Source organism: Vidua macroura, chromosome 15 (genome assembly GCF_024509145.1).
Source record: "Vidua macroura isolate BioBank_ID:100142 chromosome 15, ASM2450914v1, whole genome shotgun sequence".
NCBI lineage: Eukaryota > Metazoa > Chordata > Aves > Passeriformes > Viduidae > Vidua > Vidua macroura.
In genome coordinates this window covers 4742952-4760520 of record NC_071585.1, presented here as the reverse complement: position 1 = coordinate 4760520, position 17569 = coordinate 4742952, and the positions used below count along the sequence as shown (strand labels likewise).

The window sequence follows — 17569 nt, the reverse complement described above, 5'->3', positions numbered from 1 at the left end:
CTAAACCCATGTAGAAGAAGTGACTAAAACTAACTTTAGGACAAGCCTAGATGCTCATTTCTGATTCAGGTACTTCCTACCCAGCTTTACTCTTGGCTCATTCAATTCTATTTCTCTTAAGCTCAGTAACCTGTACCTGTGGTACAGGTTAAGTGACAGTGGTGAAGCAAAGTTGATGTGAACAGATCTCAGATCTCTTTCAAGATTTAAGGATATACTTTACATTCTGGAGTTTGATTTATATGTCTGCAGATGATTGAGACCTGGCTTTTTTTAGTGCTGCTCAGCACAAAGTGTTCAAAGCACAGTGCCTGTTGACTTTTGCTGCAGCTGTGAGTCCTCAACACTTCTGAATGTCTCAGCTGAGTCAGCCAAAACCTGAGATTACATCACCAGTGACCACCCAAGGAAGGTTTGTGCAACTCACTTGCCCAGAATCAATTAAGTAAAGTAAAACCACTGGCAAGAAGAGACACAACCCAATTCTCTGAACAGCATTCATGAGATTCATGAGATCTTCCCCACAGTCCCCATTTTACAATTTTCCTGTTTCTGCAACAAGTGAACAGACCCTATCTATATACACAGGCTCCCTCCCTACACATCCCTGATGCATCCCTAGACAGCAAGAGATTAATCCAAGTTTTCAACAGCAGCATGAGACTGTGCTGTTGTTAAAGTGGTATCACCACAAATATACTCAAAAGCTTCAAATGATGACTGCAGCTACAAACATTAACTCTGGCATTTTCTAGCATTTTCTAATTTATTTATTTTTACTTAAAAAAACCAAACAAACAAACAAACATTTAATTCAGTGGCCTTGAACCCAAAAGCTGAAATTACTGTTTCTATCACAAGGAAACTCAAGTGTAACAGAAGTATGAATCCCAGACCCCTGTAGTGCTCTCTAACTGGAATAGCAGCAGTGCAAATAGGAGCTCCCTGTGTAATTTAATAGTTAATCTGTGCCTGGATAGTCCCTAATGCACAGGGACAGACACACAAATTGCTGTTGGGTTTCCCAAGTACATGGTGAGGAGGCAGGAGGGCTCCCCAAGACAAATGTGCTTTCTGATGGGAAGGGACTCATTGACTCCCCCTTTCCCTGTGTCCCTCTGTCCTGCCCCCACAGCCTGCCCAGCTCCAGTGTCCCAGCCCTCCTGCCACATCCCCACAGTCCACCCTACACAGCTGGTGTCCATTGGCGCCAATCTCAGGCCTTATCACCAAATATTCCTCCCTTTCTGCCAGCACTTTGCTCACCCTGTCTCGATTTCCTTTGTTCCCAATTCTTCTCCTCATGTGTTTGGTTGTTTCCTCATTTGAGCTCACCCTTCTTTTCCCATCACTTTCTGTACTGGGCTCAGCTTGTTTACATTCTCTCAAGCATCCCAACCACAATCCAGCCTCTAGCTTTAGCAAATAATTAATTCCTTCTTTTAAGCAATCTGAAGATCCTTCAGAGAAGTAGCACCCAGTGCCAGTGGTTGCTGCTCCAGCATCTGCCTCCAGGCACAAGCACCCTCTGGCAGCAGGAGAGGGGCTGTGTCCTGCCTTTGGGGGGCTGTGCCCTGCCTGCACCCAGGAAAGTCTTGCACCAACTGTTATCAAACACAAAGGCACAAGTGGTAGTCCCTGCACCACTGTTTTAAGGTGTACAAAATTCTCAGACAAGACCTGCCCAGAATTCACATCCTAAAATATAGCCTTGCTTGCAGTCTTAAATAAAAAATGAGTGCATCAGTCTGGGGCAGATAAAGAGCATGAAAACTTCCTTCTGAAGAAGGGGCAGAGGAAGAGTGTTGTGAGGTGGGAAAAGATCAACAGGGGGTTACTGCTACTGTCCATGACTGGGGGGCATCAAACAAATGTGGCAGGCAGCACGTGGAAGTAAATACTGTTTGAAACACTTCAGCCCTTATCCCCAGTGCCACATCTGCACGTGCAGGAAAACTGTCCTTTGGCTGATTTATGCCAGGGAATCGCTAATGACTGAGAAAGGATCTATCCAGCCCATGTCCTGAGCCCAGAGCAGCCCAAACCATGTGGTTATAGTCTCTGCTATCCCCTGACTCTGCTGGCTCTGTGGGCTGAGCTGTCATTCTGTTTGACAGGCACTGGCTGCAAGTTTCTGATCAAGTCTGAGCAGGAAAACAGATTCTTTGGAGGCTTTGTCTCCTCTCTGTTGGTCATCCCTCCCTCTCCAGCATCAAGACCATTCTTCACTCACACCATGTTCCCTATTTACCTTGCAAGCATTTTCTCTCACCCTTTCTAAATAACTGCAACCTCTCCTTTTACAGTAGATGCTGTCCCAATATAGGGAATTACTGTTTTGTTCATGTACCAGCAAACCACCATACCATATGCATTTCAGTATTTCTTTTCATTAAATGCCTCCAGGTGCTTAATGATTTTGTTTTCACCCAAGACAGTCAGGCAAAACTTTTCTGTGCTTATTCTCATGTGCTTCTCTATGACACAAACTGTTCATTTCTCCTCTGAAAAGCAAAACAGAACCACTTTGTAAGCAGAGAATCTTTTGTAACACTCAGCACACAGTCTGTATTCCTCAGCTTCAATTTCTTGTAACTCATTTTTCCTCAGTCAATTTGGCTGCTGCTGTCAGCTCCCAACTGAACAAGAAGCTTTATAAAAAAACAAATTGGATTCTCTACATTCTTGCTACCTATTTTATGAAATTATGAAAAAGCAAGTCTGGGATACAGATTTCTAGCTTTCCTACATTGCTTACTTAGTAGCAAACATTCTTGCAATGAAGTCCTTCACCTCAAGGAGTAATAGAGTAACACAACAGACTTCTAAGTCATATGGGGGAGAGGGAAAATTAGCATCAAATGATGCTTGTTTGATGTCCCATGACAAGTGAGTTTCCTGGTTTGTGATGGGTTTTCATCAACAAAAACAGTTTTAGGACTTTTTGGCAGCTTTGTCAGAGAAGGTTCTGCCTACCCATGCTAATGAAGAATGGTAGGAAGGCTGAATAAAAGATCTTTAATTAATACCGAAACAGAGTGAAATGTAGGTCACCTTTAATAACTGTTAGAGCAACAGCTGTGTGTTTCAATTCTGTAGAACAGTTTGTAAGTCAAGTGTTCTTACCACAGCAATTTGGCTTACAAGAAAATACTGAGTTAGGGGGAAATACAAGAACTAGTTGAATTCAATGCTCCTTGGGGCTCTTTGCCCACAGCATTAGAAGGACATGGATCTGCTGGAGCAAGTCCAGAGGAGGCCACACAGACAGTGAGAAGGCTGGAGCCCCTCTGCTCCTGAGAAAGGCTGGGAGAACTGGGGGTGTTCAGCCTGGAGAAGAGAAGGCTCTGGGAAAACCTTAAAGCCTTTTCCAGTACCTAAGGGGGCTCCAGGAAAGCTGGAGAGGGACTTTGGACAAGAGCCTGGAGTGACAGGACAAGGGAGAATGGCTAAAAACTGACAGAGGGCAGGGATGGATGGGACACTGGGAAGCAATTCTTCCCTGTGAGGGTGGGGAGGCCCTGGCACAGGCTGCCCAGAGAAGCTGTGGCTGCCCCGTCCCTGGAAGCGTCCAAGGCCAGGCTGGATGGAATTTCGAGCAACTTGGGATAGGGGAAGATATCCCTGCCCATGGTAGGTGGTCTTTAGGATTGCTTCCAACCCAGAACACTCCACAATCTTATGAATTTATGCTTTATCATGGTAAATTTTGCTGTGTACCAGGATTTATACAGCAACAAGAAGCTGGATGAGTCCAGTGACCATACAAATATTTGAATTTATACTGTGTAGACTGCAAAAGCTGGCTGGATATCAGAAAACTCTGTATGACAAGAACCTAGATAGGAAAAGAATTGATCTGCATTCCCTGTGGAGTAACCACAAGTAAAATGGTTTAATGTAACAGTATTTCAGGACCACAGTAGTATGAAGTCATGGACACAGAAATAAATGGTTCCAATTCCTAAAGGCAAACAAGTCTGTAAAACAAATATCTGATTCCACAACACAAGTCACAAAACTGTTAAAGAACTAGAAATAACAATGTGGAAGACAAGATACAGAAGGTAAAATCAGCAGGGACAATGGGCTCTGATGTTCTAATGCATTATAAATGCATCCTGCCAAGCTAAAAAGATATCCCTCCATCTCATGGGGAAATCACTGACTAGAAATAAGAAAGGTCTGTGAATTTTCATTTACTGACTACAGAACTGCAATTCCGGGTCTGTGAAATGTAAACACAATCTAAACTTAAGGCCTCAAGAATTTTATCTTGCTTTCAGGTAGGACAGCACCAAACTATTTTAATTTACATTTTAAAATTATTTTAGCCCTTGGATCAAAAGAACAAATCAAAGAGGATAACTACAATATACCTGACAACTACTTAGAACAGTTTTTAAAACGTGTGCCTTTCTTCCACACAGGAGGCCATGAAATGGAATAAAAATGGAGAGACTTGGAAAAGATTTGTGCATTAGACTGGCACTTACATTTCCCAGATGTCCTCGGGGAGGTTGGCTGGGATCTCTGTTAAGCCCCTTCCCCGACAATCCACGACGTTGTTGCTGCAGGTGCAGGCAGAGGGACAGGTGACGGCACTGGCGCTGCACGACGGGGGCTCGGATGGGGAACCTGGGACACCAGGAACACATTAAATGGTTTTAAAAAATGATTGTGAGACTTGAACAACAAAATACTCCAGGCTCTGAGTTTTGCAGATCCTCTGACTAGACAAAGTAATCATTTATTTGCAAGTGAATCTAATATTCTACAAATCAACTGTAGAGAAAACAAGGGTTACTGTGTTCTTATTCCTCCTCAGCCTCCACTCTATCAATCTCTTTCCCTCATGAACACTTCCTTGGTCACCTTCATGCTCACCCATATCAATTCATTCAAAGATTTTGAAATTAAGCTTTAGGATCAAGTAGTATTTCCAAAAGTTATCTTTGTCTAGAAGTTTCCATTACACAAACACTTCTTGAGTACTTCTACATATTGAATGAAGACTCTCATCAGAGACAACATCTGTTTTTGAAATGAGGTAACCTGTTATGGTGTGAAGACTGGGAATATAAAGCCATTTTTTTCAAGAATAGACAATGCAGTTAATGGAAACATAAAAATAATTTAGAAAAATATGAGTTCAAACCTTCAAACTCTTGCTTAAGCTAGACACAAAGACACAAAGCTACACACAGAGCACAAGGTGTAGCACGAGGACATTGCTCTATACAAATTCTAGTCAATTCATTAGATTCAGGCTTAATTAAGTGTCATTACATTTTTTTGAAACTGTAGCAATTATGTCAATTTTACTCAAATGGTTATGATTCCTACATTTAAAGTTTTGATATATGCACACATTTAGCCATAGATAAAATGGGTTTGCTATGCTAATTGAGGTTATCAAGATGTAGCAGTTATTGGTTTATTTATAGTGAGTCATATTTCCAAAGTACATGGAAAACAAGAAGCCTCAAGTATCTTTATGTTGAGATACAGATGGCTAAATGTGAAGGCTTGTGCTGGTAAGAAGTGACAAAAATCATAAAAGATTGGCCTTTTGGGTGGAAAAATAAAAACATCACAGTTTTAAAAAATCAAAACACTGATACATACAAAAATATGGAAAAACTATTCACCGAAGCTGTTCATTCTTGGGTTTTTTTGTCTTTGAAAAGACCCATGATGTATACTTTCACATATTCTAACTACAACTGATAAAAAGATAAAAAAAAAGAAAAAATTATTTGTACCAACTCCTAACTCAATCTTCCTTAGGACAATTAAACATTTTAAGAAAAATGCAACATTCCTATAAATTTCCTCACTTGATTTATTCTTCCATACTCTCTTGGCTTAGCTCCTAACTCTGCACAGCAGTGTCAGCTTGTATAGAAAGCTACACATGTCCCTGCTTTCACAGCCTTGTAAACAGCACAGAAAAGTCAATATCCTAAAGAGATTCCAGTGGCATCTCTAAGTGACATTAATTTCAAAGGCAGATACAGTTTGAAAGGACATCAGCCTTAAACTTCTGCAGGTGACTTTACACATGCAGAGGGAGCCCTCCTGGAAACCAAAACACAATTACTGTGGAATCATTCCTTCCATTAGAAAGGTGTTGAATTCTGATGGGAATTAACTTCAATTTGTCTGAGTTTCCTGAAGTTCAAGCACGCTGTCATCCACTTTAAATATTATTTTGTAACCTGGGATGACAGAACTCCCTTGTATTAAAACACAATGTTGAGTTTTAGGATAAAATCACCATTTCAATTGTGGGCAAAACATTGCCAAATTCAAATACTGGGTTTGAAATGTTTTTATTGGTTGATCTCCTGACTTACTGTCGGGACACCAGAAGAAAACTCTGGGTTTCATAGCACTGACTTTTAAACACGGATGAACAAATTAACATTGATGTTAATCAGAGCTCTGAGTGGCTGCATTTTGGCAGTCCAGACCTCAGAGCTCCAATCTAGAAATTTGTGCATGGGCAGGGGTCAAATACATTCTTTATGAGAGTGGGCAAATGCTTCTACCAGGAGATGATCCTAATGATCCCTTCTCTTTGCTAAAATATCCTCTCATTTATAGTTCACTCTCCAACCACCTTGACAGCTGCAGGTAAGGAGTTTTCCATCAACAGTCTTTCGTCTCAAGACAGAGACCATTTTAGTGTCACCCTGAAGAGTCATCTGGGCTAAAAAATACTGTAAAAATAATTCAATAATGTAATTAAAATCTAAATCCATATGCATATGGCCCAAAGAAACAAATTCATATTAATAAAGCAACCTGAACTTTGATTTGTTCCAATTTCAAAATCTTATTAATGGCTTAACAGTCTATACATGTGACCATGCATTTAACACAGTAGTTAAGTGAACGACATAGGAAAAACCAATGTCACTAATTAAACGTGTACATGTATAACAGGCAGGACAAGAAGCTCTCTTGGGTTTGTTTTCTGACCATAGAAATGCAGGGCACACATACCACCACTGTCAATTTTCAGATTTGCTGCAAAATTAGCAGAAATCTGCACAGCAGCACTGCCATCTTTGTCTTTCATGGAGTCTAAGGTTTCTGTAGGATTTAATTGTGACTACTTCCAAAAGTAGTTTATATTGCCTCAAAATGCACACAGCCCTCTGTTGTGTTTGTGTAAGAACAAGAGGTTTGTTCTTGGACCTGATCACTTACATTTTACACTTTCTCTTTGTCTGTTACCCTGCGGTACAATAGCCAAAACAAAAGGAAGGATGAGTGAGTTCAAATGAGCTACTGTATGCCTTTAGGGACAGGGAGAAATTATCAAATTAGGAAGAAACTTCAGAGCAATCCTTGTTCTCTGGGAGGTAAAGAGTTGGCAACAAGGTCAAATCTTCCACACAACCGTTACCATCTCCACGTCTGATGTGCTTTCTGAAGAGGCTTTGTAGCAGAGGAAAAACGCATTTTGCACAATTATAACGCCACAACATATCACTGTGGGTTGGAGTAGCAGCAGCACACCCACTTTTTGTTAGGGCACAGCATCACTGACGCTGATGTACTGCCAGCTGGAGCTCTAGAGCCTGCTGCTGCCACCATGGCATCCAAACCAACAGCAGGAGGGTCAGTGGAGCTCAGCCCAGCACCGCCCAGCTGTGGTGATGCAGCGCTGCAGAGAGCTGGGAAAGGCAGGGCATGCAAGGGGGGGTTGGATAAAGCAGTCTGAAAAGGGAGAAAAGACTGAAACAAGTCTTTGTGGAACAAAAAGCAGGTAGCAGCACTAGCGTCAGAAAATCATTAATGCTGGAAAAGATCTCCAAGAGCACTGAGTCCAGCCATCAACACAGCACTGCCAGGACCACCTCTAAACTAGGTCCCCAAAGCACAACAAGCACATTTCTTTCTTCTTCATAAGCAAAAGTAGGTCTAGACTGTATGTTTCTGAGATTTTTAAGGATAAAATTACTTTGTGTATAAATTGCTATTATCCTGATGAAATGCTTTTGCTTATATTTTTCCTTTGCAAAGAACAAAATACTGTATTGCACATGCACACCCAACATGCATCTAGCACATATTCCATCAGCTCTCACACAAAAAATCATCTGTTAAGGTGAATGTTTCTTGAATAACATTAGAAACAGAATTTTAAATCTGACTTGGGTTTAATGGCCCCACTTCAATGAGGATCCATTGTTTGCAGATCTATAGAATTAAAGCACAAAAAATTCCAAGGGAGTTGCATCAGTTTAATGTTTGTATTGTTGTGGGGAAATGTTTAAAAAAAGACTGGTCAAGAAAACAAGTCTAAGTAGGCTATGGAATATAAAGTTATTAAAATTTGGCTATGACATTCATAGGTTTGCAGACTATAAGCCTACAGATGACCAAGGGTCCTGATACAACACAGCCTCTAAAGAAGGGTATCTGAAACCTAAAAATGAATTTTCCTGTTGCTGACAGTACTTTTTCAAAAGAAAAGACACAGAAAGGCAGAAATATTTCAAGATTTCTCTTTGTGTCCTTCACAAGTGCAGTAAACTCCTCACAGCGTGGCTGCAGCAAAAGGAAATGGCCACAGACAAATCAGCTGCATTTACATTATTCCCCTTCTGAAGTTGTTTTCACAATCTGTCATCCTGCCATTGCAGACTTTTTATAATACTCAGCAGCCCTAGTTCACCACCACGTTAATTATATTTTTCTCTGAGATAAAAATCATCAACTCAATCATACATTTTGCTAAAAGAAAAACACTAAAAAAATGTGGAAGCCAGGGTAGGAGCATGATTAACAAAAATTACCATGCTTTTTTTTTTTTTTTTTTTTTTTTTACCTGATGCAGTGGAATGACAGTGTCAATAATTATGGTAGTTAATATCTGGCACCACCTTAATTTACAGCCTCAGACTATGGGTTAGGGGAAATGAGGAAAGAGAGGGGAGACCTAAGACCCAGAAGTTTACAGAGAAATCAAATGCTTTTTTCAAGTAAGTCCCTCATTGGCCTCCTTTAAGAGCAGCAAACAGACTAATATTACAATTAGAATAGAATTGTTATGGTGTATAAATGAACAGTTTAAATGTCACAGGCACCTTAAATAAATTTTGCAATTACTAAATAAATGAAATAATCTCATTTGCACTGACACCCAATTACAGCACACTAAGCAGTGTGTTTTATTACCTCCTCACCTCTCCAATCACTTCTGCAGCAGCTCCTTTCCACCAGTAAAATGTTAGTTATTTGTAAAACATGTCAATGGATTTTAAGATAAATCTGACAGGACTTCCTAGTTAAAAACCTGTGCTGACTTTACATCATTTGAAGTATATCAGACACAAAATTATTGATCAATAAACAAAACACTACAAGTATTGCAGATCCATGGATATAGTATGACCTTTTTGGGTGTAATTAAATAACCCATTGGAAGTTCTGACCACGCTGGGATATCTGAAATCAATTCTTACTGCATGAGCCATAGTTTGCACTAGATTGCCAGTGATATGAACTAATTTATTCCACACCACCTAAAGCAGATGCTGCTCCTGATTGATGTCTGCATTCCTGTTTAAAGGGACATTTGAGCACAGAGTCCTGCAGAGAGAGATGGGCAAGGGAACCACAACTGACCATATGCAAAATTAACATTCCTTATTGAGGGCAAATATTCCTCTAATGGACAAAATTTGTACGAATTTGTTTATCCTACACAAATGTGCAGCAAATGGCTTAAGCAAATATTTCCATCTATGGTTGTTCAACAGCTATTTGCTGAGCACAGCTTTAAGATTTATGATTAGTAACTTAAGCCCTAATTGATGTTAATAGCATTGAGTTCATGGTATGCAAAAACTTGCCAGTCATGAATGTTCATTATTTGATTCAAGTCCTCTGCTTTGCTGAATGCTCCCAAAGAGTGAATTTATCTGTTAAAAATTCATGGCACATAAGCACAACAGTTCTGTAAGGCAAAAGTCAACACTAATCAGTTTACAAATAAATATCAAAGAATAAAACTGGAAATATCCAATTACACTGAAAGGAAGGTCTGGCTTAATGAATGAAGCCCACTTTATTCTACAAAATCCTACTTAGTTTCACAATCGATCAGTAAAATAACACTGAAAAAAAAAGAGAAATCTTGAAAATCAGACCTTACTTCACACTGCCTTTCCTAAAAGCACAAATATTGGAATTATTTAATTAGCAATAATAGCACCACAATTATGTGGAATAAGAAAAATAAACTAAGAAAAATGAAAAAAAAGTAGAATAAAGAAGCAGCCTCAACCATAACAACTAAGGTTGAATGGGTGAATTTGTTCTTCTGAAGGATTAAAAAACCAGAACCTGCAAGTCAACTGAAGTCTATAAAACTATGACAAAAGTGTTTTTCTCACAGGGAAATTTATTCCACCGAAGCCTTCCAAAGGAGGGGTTGAAAATATCTCTTATGCCCTGTACCCACTCTGAGCCTTTTTTTAAAAGGTCTTTCTCCAACCCTGTCAACACAGGCATGTTCATCTTAAAGCAGGTAGAACTTACCTTTCTAACTACTGCACCACAAGGAAGGCTGCTAGTGTGCATTTGGTTCTCTGGCTTTGGACCCTGCCTGTTCTTCCAAAGACTAAAAAAATTCTAACAGAAGATCTTAAAAGATGTAGTGCTCCTGCAGCTCAAATGGTGCCCATGCACAGTCATCTCATTAATGCCAACTCCACAGTTTGTATCAGCACTCTTGAAGGTGCACATGAAGTGACATTTAAAAATAGGTCCAGAAATAATACAGTGAACTTATAAATATATTCAAGCATAAAAATGAAGAGGAATATAAATTATTTAAGTGAAAGGATGCCACCTGCACAAGGTTAAAAGATAGATAATGGTCATGATCAATTGTGAGCCAGTGAAGAGAGTACAGATCTAAACAGGTGATCCATCGTGGACTGCTCCAGGATGAAGTTTGATAAAGTTATGGAAGGAACAGAAATTGTTTAAGACTACTCAGTCCTTGGACTTTGATTTACTGCTCTTTGAAAAGGAGGTTTAAATACTACATGATTTTGTTTGCTTGCGTGTTTTTTTCTGCCCCCCTGTCTTCATCCTGCTGCAGCAAGCACGGGGCTGTCCCTGCCTTGGCACAAAAGCTGCTCTCTTCAGGAGGAGGAGGAGGAGGGTGGGATGCAATGCAGCCAGAGGCATTACAGATTGACACAGCCATTCAGAGATGGCAGACACAGTGGGACATGTCTCCTGATAATGACATCCAAGGGCTCCAGTCTGGTCATGAGCTTCCCCATGGACAGATCTGGAGAGAGGAAATGCTTTTTTCCAGGTCAGTGGGCAAGAACTGAAGAGTGAGTCACCATCCCCTTCCCTGGCTGCCTTGGGATTCCACAGACCAGATTCTTTGGCATTTGGGACATACTAAGGAAGGCAGGGAAAATAAAGACATTTCCTGGGACAGGCTGGGGTTGCTGCCTCTGGTCTTTTGCAAGAGGCCCCTGGTACATTCAAGCTCTTTAGGGCGTCTGGAAATTATAGAATGAAATTCTTACAGATCTTCAGAGCTAAACACGTTAGCCTGCCATTCCAAGGGGTAAATTCAACAAGCCAGGAGATCCCTTCAGTTTGGCTGTGGGTGTTGGTGCCCAGCTCTGCCAGGGAAGCTGCTGTGGGAAAAGGCCAGGGCAGTTCTGGCTGCTTCCACTGGGCTCCACAGCTGAGCCTGCCCATGCAGCTCCTGGTGCCCCTGTCAGAGTTCACCTGAGAAAGGGCAGAGATGTGCTAGGCAGCACATCTAAGGAGTGAGGGAAAGCTGTGAGGAACAGCCCTGGGAGCAGCCAAGCCAGAGAATGAGACAGGGAAGGAGGTGCTGGAGCAGATCCTGGTTTCACCTCAGTGCTGTGAGGAGGGGGAGTATGAGCAGCCAACCCACCACAGGTTATATAACATCACTAATTTCACTGTCAATAAAGCAGAAATTCACACAAACCTGGTGGTGACTGTATGCAACTTTGCATCTGCCCACTATTAATTTCTTAATTTTATAATTATTTTATAAGCAGCTCTATGCTTGCCTTCATTATTCTTATTAATTGATAAGTGAGTTGCCAATCACCTACATGAATTAAACAGAAAAAGTCTACAGATTTCATGCACAGGCTCCTCCACATACTCAAAGCCAACCCTGTTCCTCTGTATTTATCACAACTGCTCTCTGTGAAACAGCTCCAAGCACAGCTGTGGTACTGCCATGAAGCATTTTTTTTCTGTACCAAAATACTACCAACATAACTACTCATAAAACAAACCACCAGCTTTGGACATTAACATAAAAGCTAATCATGTTATTATTTTTACAGCAACAGTTCAAAAGCTCAGTGGCTGAATAATTATACCCCAACCTGCCATCATTAAATAAGCATTAAAGGGCTATACATACTGCTCTGGGGAAAAGAGAGTTCCAGAAAAAAGGGCTAATTATACTGAAAGGTAAGACATCATTTTCGGTAATAAAACTAAATTTACTGTAATTAAAAGCCAATTTTCAGCTTTGGTCTTTAAAGAAATATTAAGTGCTGTAATAAATACATATTTATCCTTCAGATTCACAAGATGGTGCCCCAAATGAAAAACACCATATGTGGCATCTTACATGCTAAGCAAGTCAAGAAGTAAATTCCTACAGTATGAAACATCATCACTGCTAGTGCTAGAGTAAATTTAGATTTGTAATAAGAAACTTCACAGAAACTGAAAACAAACAAACTGATAAACAGTGATTAGTATCTCTCCAAATTTCATATACAATTTCATTTGAGGAGCAACTAACAAATGCACAGTACTGAAATGTTTCTTCAGACTAAATGTTAATGTAAGTTTGTGGTAGCAAATTGTAACAGCAGGTAAAAATTCCATCAGTGTTCCACAAAAATTTCCCAAGATCTAATTTAAACAGCAATTTTTACCAAAAGGCTTTAAAAGTCTTTAAATCCTTCCTAGACTCCATTGTAAGAGCACTTACTGGGTCTGTGGATGGTGACAAAAAGCAAGAACAGTGAGAAAAGAGTTGCCACCATCTAAGGTGACTCAAAGGTCACTCTTTGGAAAGGAGTCACAGTTAGATGAAGTGGTTAAGGTCCCTTCTAAAAGCAATAAAACAATGAGGGAGTCCCACAAGGCAGAGAGTGACCATTCAAACACACACACAAAGGTCTTCTCCTCCTCCTCCTCTTCCTCCCAGGTGGCTTATCCAGCTCTTTACAAATGAGGGCCATTGGCAGCTCATCTGCATGAACAGGGATGGGCTACATGGAGAGGAACGCTCCTGAGGAGCCACTGCCCTGCACCAGCAAAACCTGCATCCCAGCAAAACCTGCATCCCTAGGAAAACCTGCATCCCCAGCAAAACCTGCATCCCAGCAAAACCTGCATCCCCAGCAAAACCTGCATCCCCAGGAAAACCTGCATCCCAGCAAAACCTGCATCCCAGCAAAACCTGCATCCCTAGGAAAACCTGCATCCCCAGGAAAACCTGCATCCCTGCAAAACCTGCATCCCTAGGAAATCCTGCAACCCCAGCAAGACTTGCACCCCCAGCAAGACCTGCATCCCCAGCAAAACCTGCATCCCAGCAAGACCTGCATCCCAGCAAACAGTTCCTGCCCCTGTTTAGCTTCCAGGAGCACCAATCCCCCGTGCTGGCAGTGCCTCCTGTGCCACTGCTGCCTGTGCACACACAGACTGCAGGGTGTTTTAACCACGAGCAGATGGGGGGGAGTTCCTGTCCCCGTGCACTTTTCCTTTGGCATCTCCTGAATGCTCTCATTAAGGTGCTAAGCCTGAGGAGTGCTATTTTTTTAGCTACTTGTTGTTGGTTGTCTCCTCAGCAACATGCTATGAAGTTATCAGGAAATGGAGCAAGACAATCTCCTGAGTTCTGTGGTCTGGCCAGAGTAACAGCTCTGTTTGAAGACTGTTTGACCTCACCCAAACAAATAAATCTGCTTCCTTATTAGGGCTTCCAGTCTGCATGAAGCAGCAGGAAGCTAACATATTTTCCTTTTTATTATACCTCAGCTGCAGTCTTACCTCACGAATCAGAATATCTAGATCTTCAATCAAGATTTGGGTCAATCCAGTGTTTTCTCAAAACCAGTAACCAGAAAACACTTGGCTATGGTAATAATTTCTCTCGAAATTTCAGACTGAAATGTAAGTTATTTAGTCCAAATTACACATCCTGATTTTCTTTACATTCTTTGAGACTCTCAGAATGGGAACTAAGGATCAAGAATCAAAGAAAATGGTTTATAATATAAAAATATAACAGTGTGTGGATCCACCTTCCTTCTCCTACAATGCATGTTTCATTATTAAAGAAAACTATCTTAGAAAAGTACCAATAATCACATATTTTAGACTTACAAATTTAATCAACTTAGAAATATCAGTCTCTAGTCTAGCCTAAGAAATCTTACCCAATCTTCACACTCCAGTGTAAACACTGTCCACTATCAAGCTACTGGCCAAAACAAGAACAAATCTGGCCAGCAGCTGAAATATGTGATAGATCACAGTACAAGACACAATGCTCCTGTTTAGATGCACAGATATTCTCACATATATACTTAGGAAAACCAGGACAATTCATCACTGCAGTAAAAAAATTCCAAATGGGGTCAGTGGCTTCTGCACAGAGTACCCTGAAAAAACCAAGGTGCTGCTGATGACATAACTTCATGAATCCACTGCTTTGTTTGCAAAGCTTTACAGCTGTTGCAGGTGAGAAAACACATAATAACTTGACATAACTGATCAATACATAAGCTAATTTCAACTTCAATAAGCAAGGAGCAGGTAGAAAAAAAATCAAAGAGCCATAATAAAACTTATATGAGAGGAAAACGAAATAAAATTACTATCATGAGGAGGTCAGAGGAGGACAAGAGACAGGCAAATAGGCAGAGAAAGAGAGAGAATGTGTTTGAGAGACACAGACAGAGAAGGAGAAGTGAGTCCAACAGTGAAACATCTGAGCATAGGAAGGAAGCTGGGTTTGATCCAGGCAAAGATGAGAAAGCTTTAAGAGGTACTGAGCATAAGCCAGCACCCCCAGATGCTTCTCTGCTACCTAAGGGAGTATAAAAATAAACATCTCTCAAAGACCAGAATGTAGGTAGTGTTTCAACTGACACTGTCTTTGCTTACTGCACTGATTTTTCATCACAGAAGCATGGCAGTGAATGGCAAAGCTATGGTGGAGAGAGGAAAAATACATCATGCTACCTATGTAAAATACACCCTGCCATCCACGTGATTTGTATTTCACATGGATCCCATGATCCCATGATCCATGTGAAATAAACCCCTTATCCATGTGAAATACACTCTACTATCCATGTGAAATACAGCCTGCTATCCATGTGAAATACACCCTGCTATCCATGTGAAATACAGCCCTTATCCATGTGAAATACACCCTGCTATCCATGTGAAATACAGCCTGCTATCCATGTGAAATACACCCTGCTATCCATGTGAAATACAGCCTGCTATCCATGTGAAATACACCCTGCTATCCATGTGAAATACAGCCCTTATCCATGTGAAATACACCCTGCTATCCATGTGAAATACAGCCCTTATCCATGTGAAATACAGCCCTTATCCATGTGAAATACAGCCTGCTATCCATGTGAAATACACCCTGCTATCCATGTGAAATACAGCCCTTCTCCATGTGAAATACACTCCTTATCCATGTTAAATATACCCCCTATCCATGTGAAATACAGCCCTTCTCCATGTGAAATACACCCCATGATCCATGTGAGATATACCCCTTCTCCATGTGAAATACACCCCACTGCCTTTGTGCAGCACATCAACAAAGAGCTCATCCTCTGGTGCCACAGAATTTCCCCTTCACATCCCACCTTGCAGGAGACTCTCTCACCAAAGGCATCCCAGAGCTCCATAGCCAACTGTGCAGGAGGAAGAGGCTGTTTGGAGATTTCTCCAGGAACAGATGGCCTTGAAGGCAAAGGCCCAGGAAGGCTGCTCTGTCAGGGGTGGCTCTGGAGGAGACATTCTGCTGCAGGGAGGGGACAGCTTGCTGAAGGAGCCAGCCAGAAGGCCCTGGTGGGTGACAGGAGTGCCAGCAGCACGTGGCACTCTCCCCTGATGGTGAGGAGCCCAGCCCCACTCTGCCCCTGACCTCTCCCCTTCTCCTCAGTAACACAAACCCAACCAGACACATTTCCAAGCCTCTCTCCAGGCAACTGTGCACTGTTGAATCCTGCACCTTCACCTCCAGCTCTGAGCCAAATGCTCAAACAAGAGAAACTTGGAGTAGCTTCTCCACTGCTCTCAGGTGCCCTACAAGCACCATTTGAATCAGCTCTTTTATAATTTGTAACAAGTTGAACAACATTTTTGAAAGACTGACACCCAGGTTACACAGGTATGACTCAGTTTACCTCGACATATCTGCACATAACTCTGATTTCAGCAACATTATCTGGAGAGATTTTGTTCTTAATGCAAACACCATGGTGCAGGACATGTCCACAGGGAATCCAGCAACTTGGGTTTATTTATGGCACTTCTCTATCATTATTTCAGTTCTTCTTTTTCCACTTGTAACATTCAAAATCTATTTCCAAATAAACATTTCTCATAAAATTATAAAAGATCGCTATTTTTGTATAGGGTTCAAAGAGTGAAGAGGAGTCAGCTTTTCATGTTGTGTTTCTTCTTTACCCAAATTATGAATCTACTCTTTCTCCTCTGAAGCATCCAGCAGCACAAGTTTGAAACTGGAATGCTCTGATGGAGCCCATTTCAAATGAAAGAAAAGATGAGGGGTTTTTTGCTGCTGTGATATTCCTACTGCCATAAAAACACAAGTGCTTGATATCCTGAATCTATACTTCAACAGAGCAGTTCACCACTTTGAATTTCAGCTCTTCCTAACTGGGATGCAAAGGTGGCTCTCCCTCCCAGCTCGAGGCTGGTTACAGTAATTCACATCACCTTCTACAAAATTCCATTGCAGAGGAACAGCTTCAGTTCGCTCTTCACCGCCTGTCCTGGTTTGACTTCATGTTCACACATTAACAAATTATGCTGTAAAATCAGGTATAAGAACTGTAATGGGGAGAAGGGAAGATTTATATCCTCTTTAAACTAGCTGTCCATGTAGGTTTTTATCAAACTAGCATGTACTAAGCTGAGTTCTCAGCTAAATCCACCACTAAAATGAGCTCTCCAAATGAACTTCTTTTTCAGTACATTTCATTTCATTTCCCAAATGAGAGTTACAGGATACAGCTGATGGACTGTCTCACTAAAAATTTCTTTCCTTGAATTTTCCTTGATTTTGTATTTTTTACAAAAGCAGGCAGATCTTGAGAGAATGCCTATATCCTCTTGGTCCAACAGGGATCTGTTAAAAACCTTGTCACTTTTGGAAGTCTCAGTCTGCACAGACAACCCCATTTAAATGAGTTCTGTTCACATTACATTTCTCATTCAGCAATTATTATCT

At 41.0% G+C, this 17569-nt stretch overlaps 1 protein-coding gene across 2 annotated transcripts in view; it reads right to left on the bottom strand.

Annotated features, from left to right (window-relative positions):
* SLIT3 (slit guidance ligand 3) overlaps nucleotides 1-17569 on the bottom strand; it is a 471188-nt gene that overhangs the window by 164581 nt on the left and 289038 nt on the right. For both annotated transcript variants that reach the window (XM_053991145.1, XM_053991146.1), the window contains exon 9: nucleotides 4497-4638. In XM_053991145.1, coding sequence (XP_053847120.1) covers nucleotides 4497-4638 — 142 coding nt within the window. The remainder of the gene's footprint in view (nucleotides 1-4496; nucleotides 4639-17569) is intronic.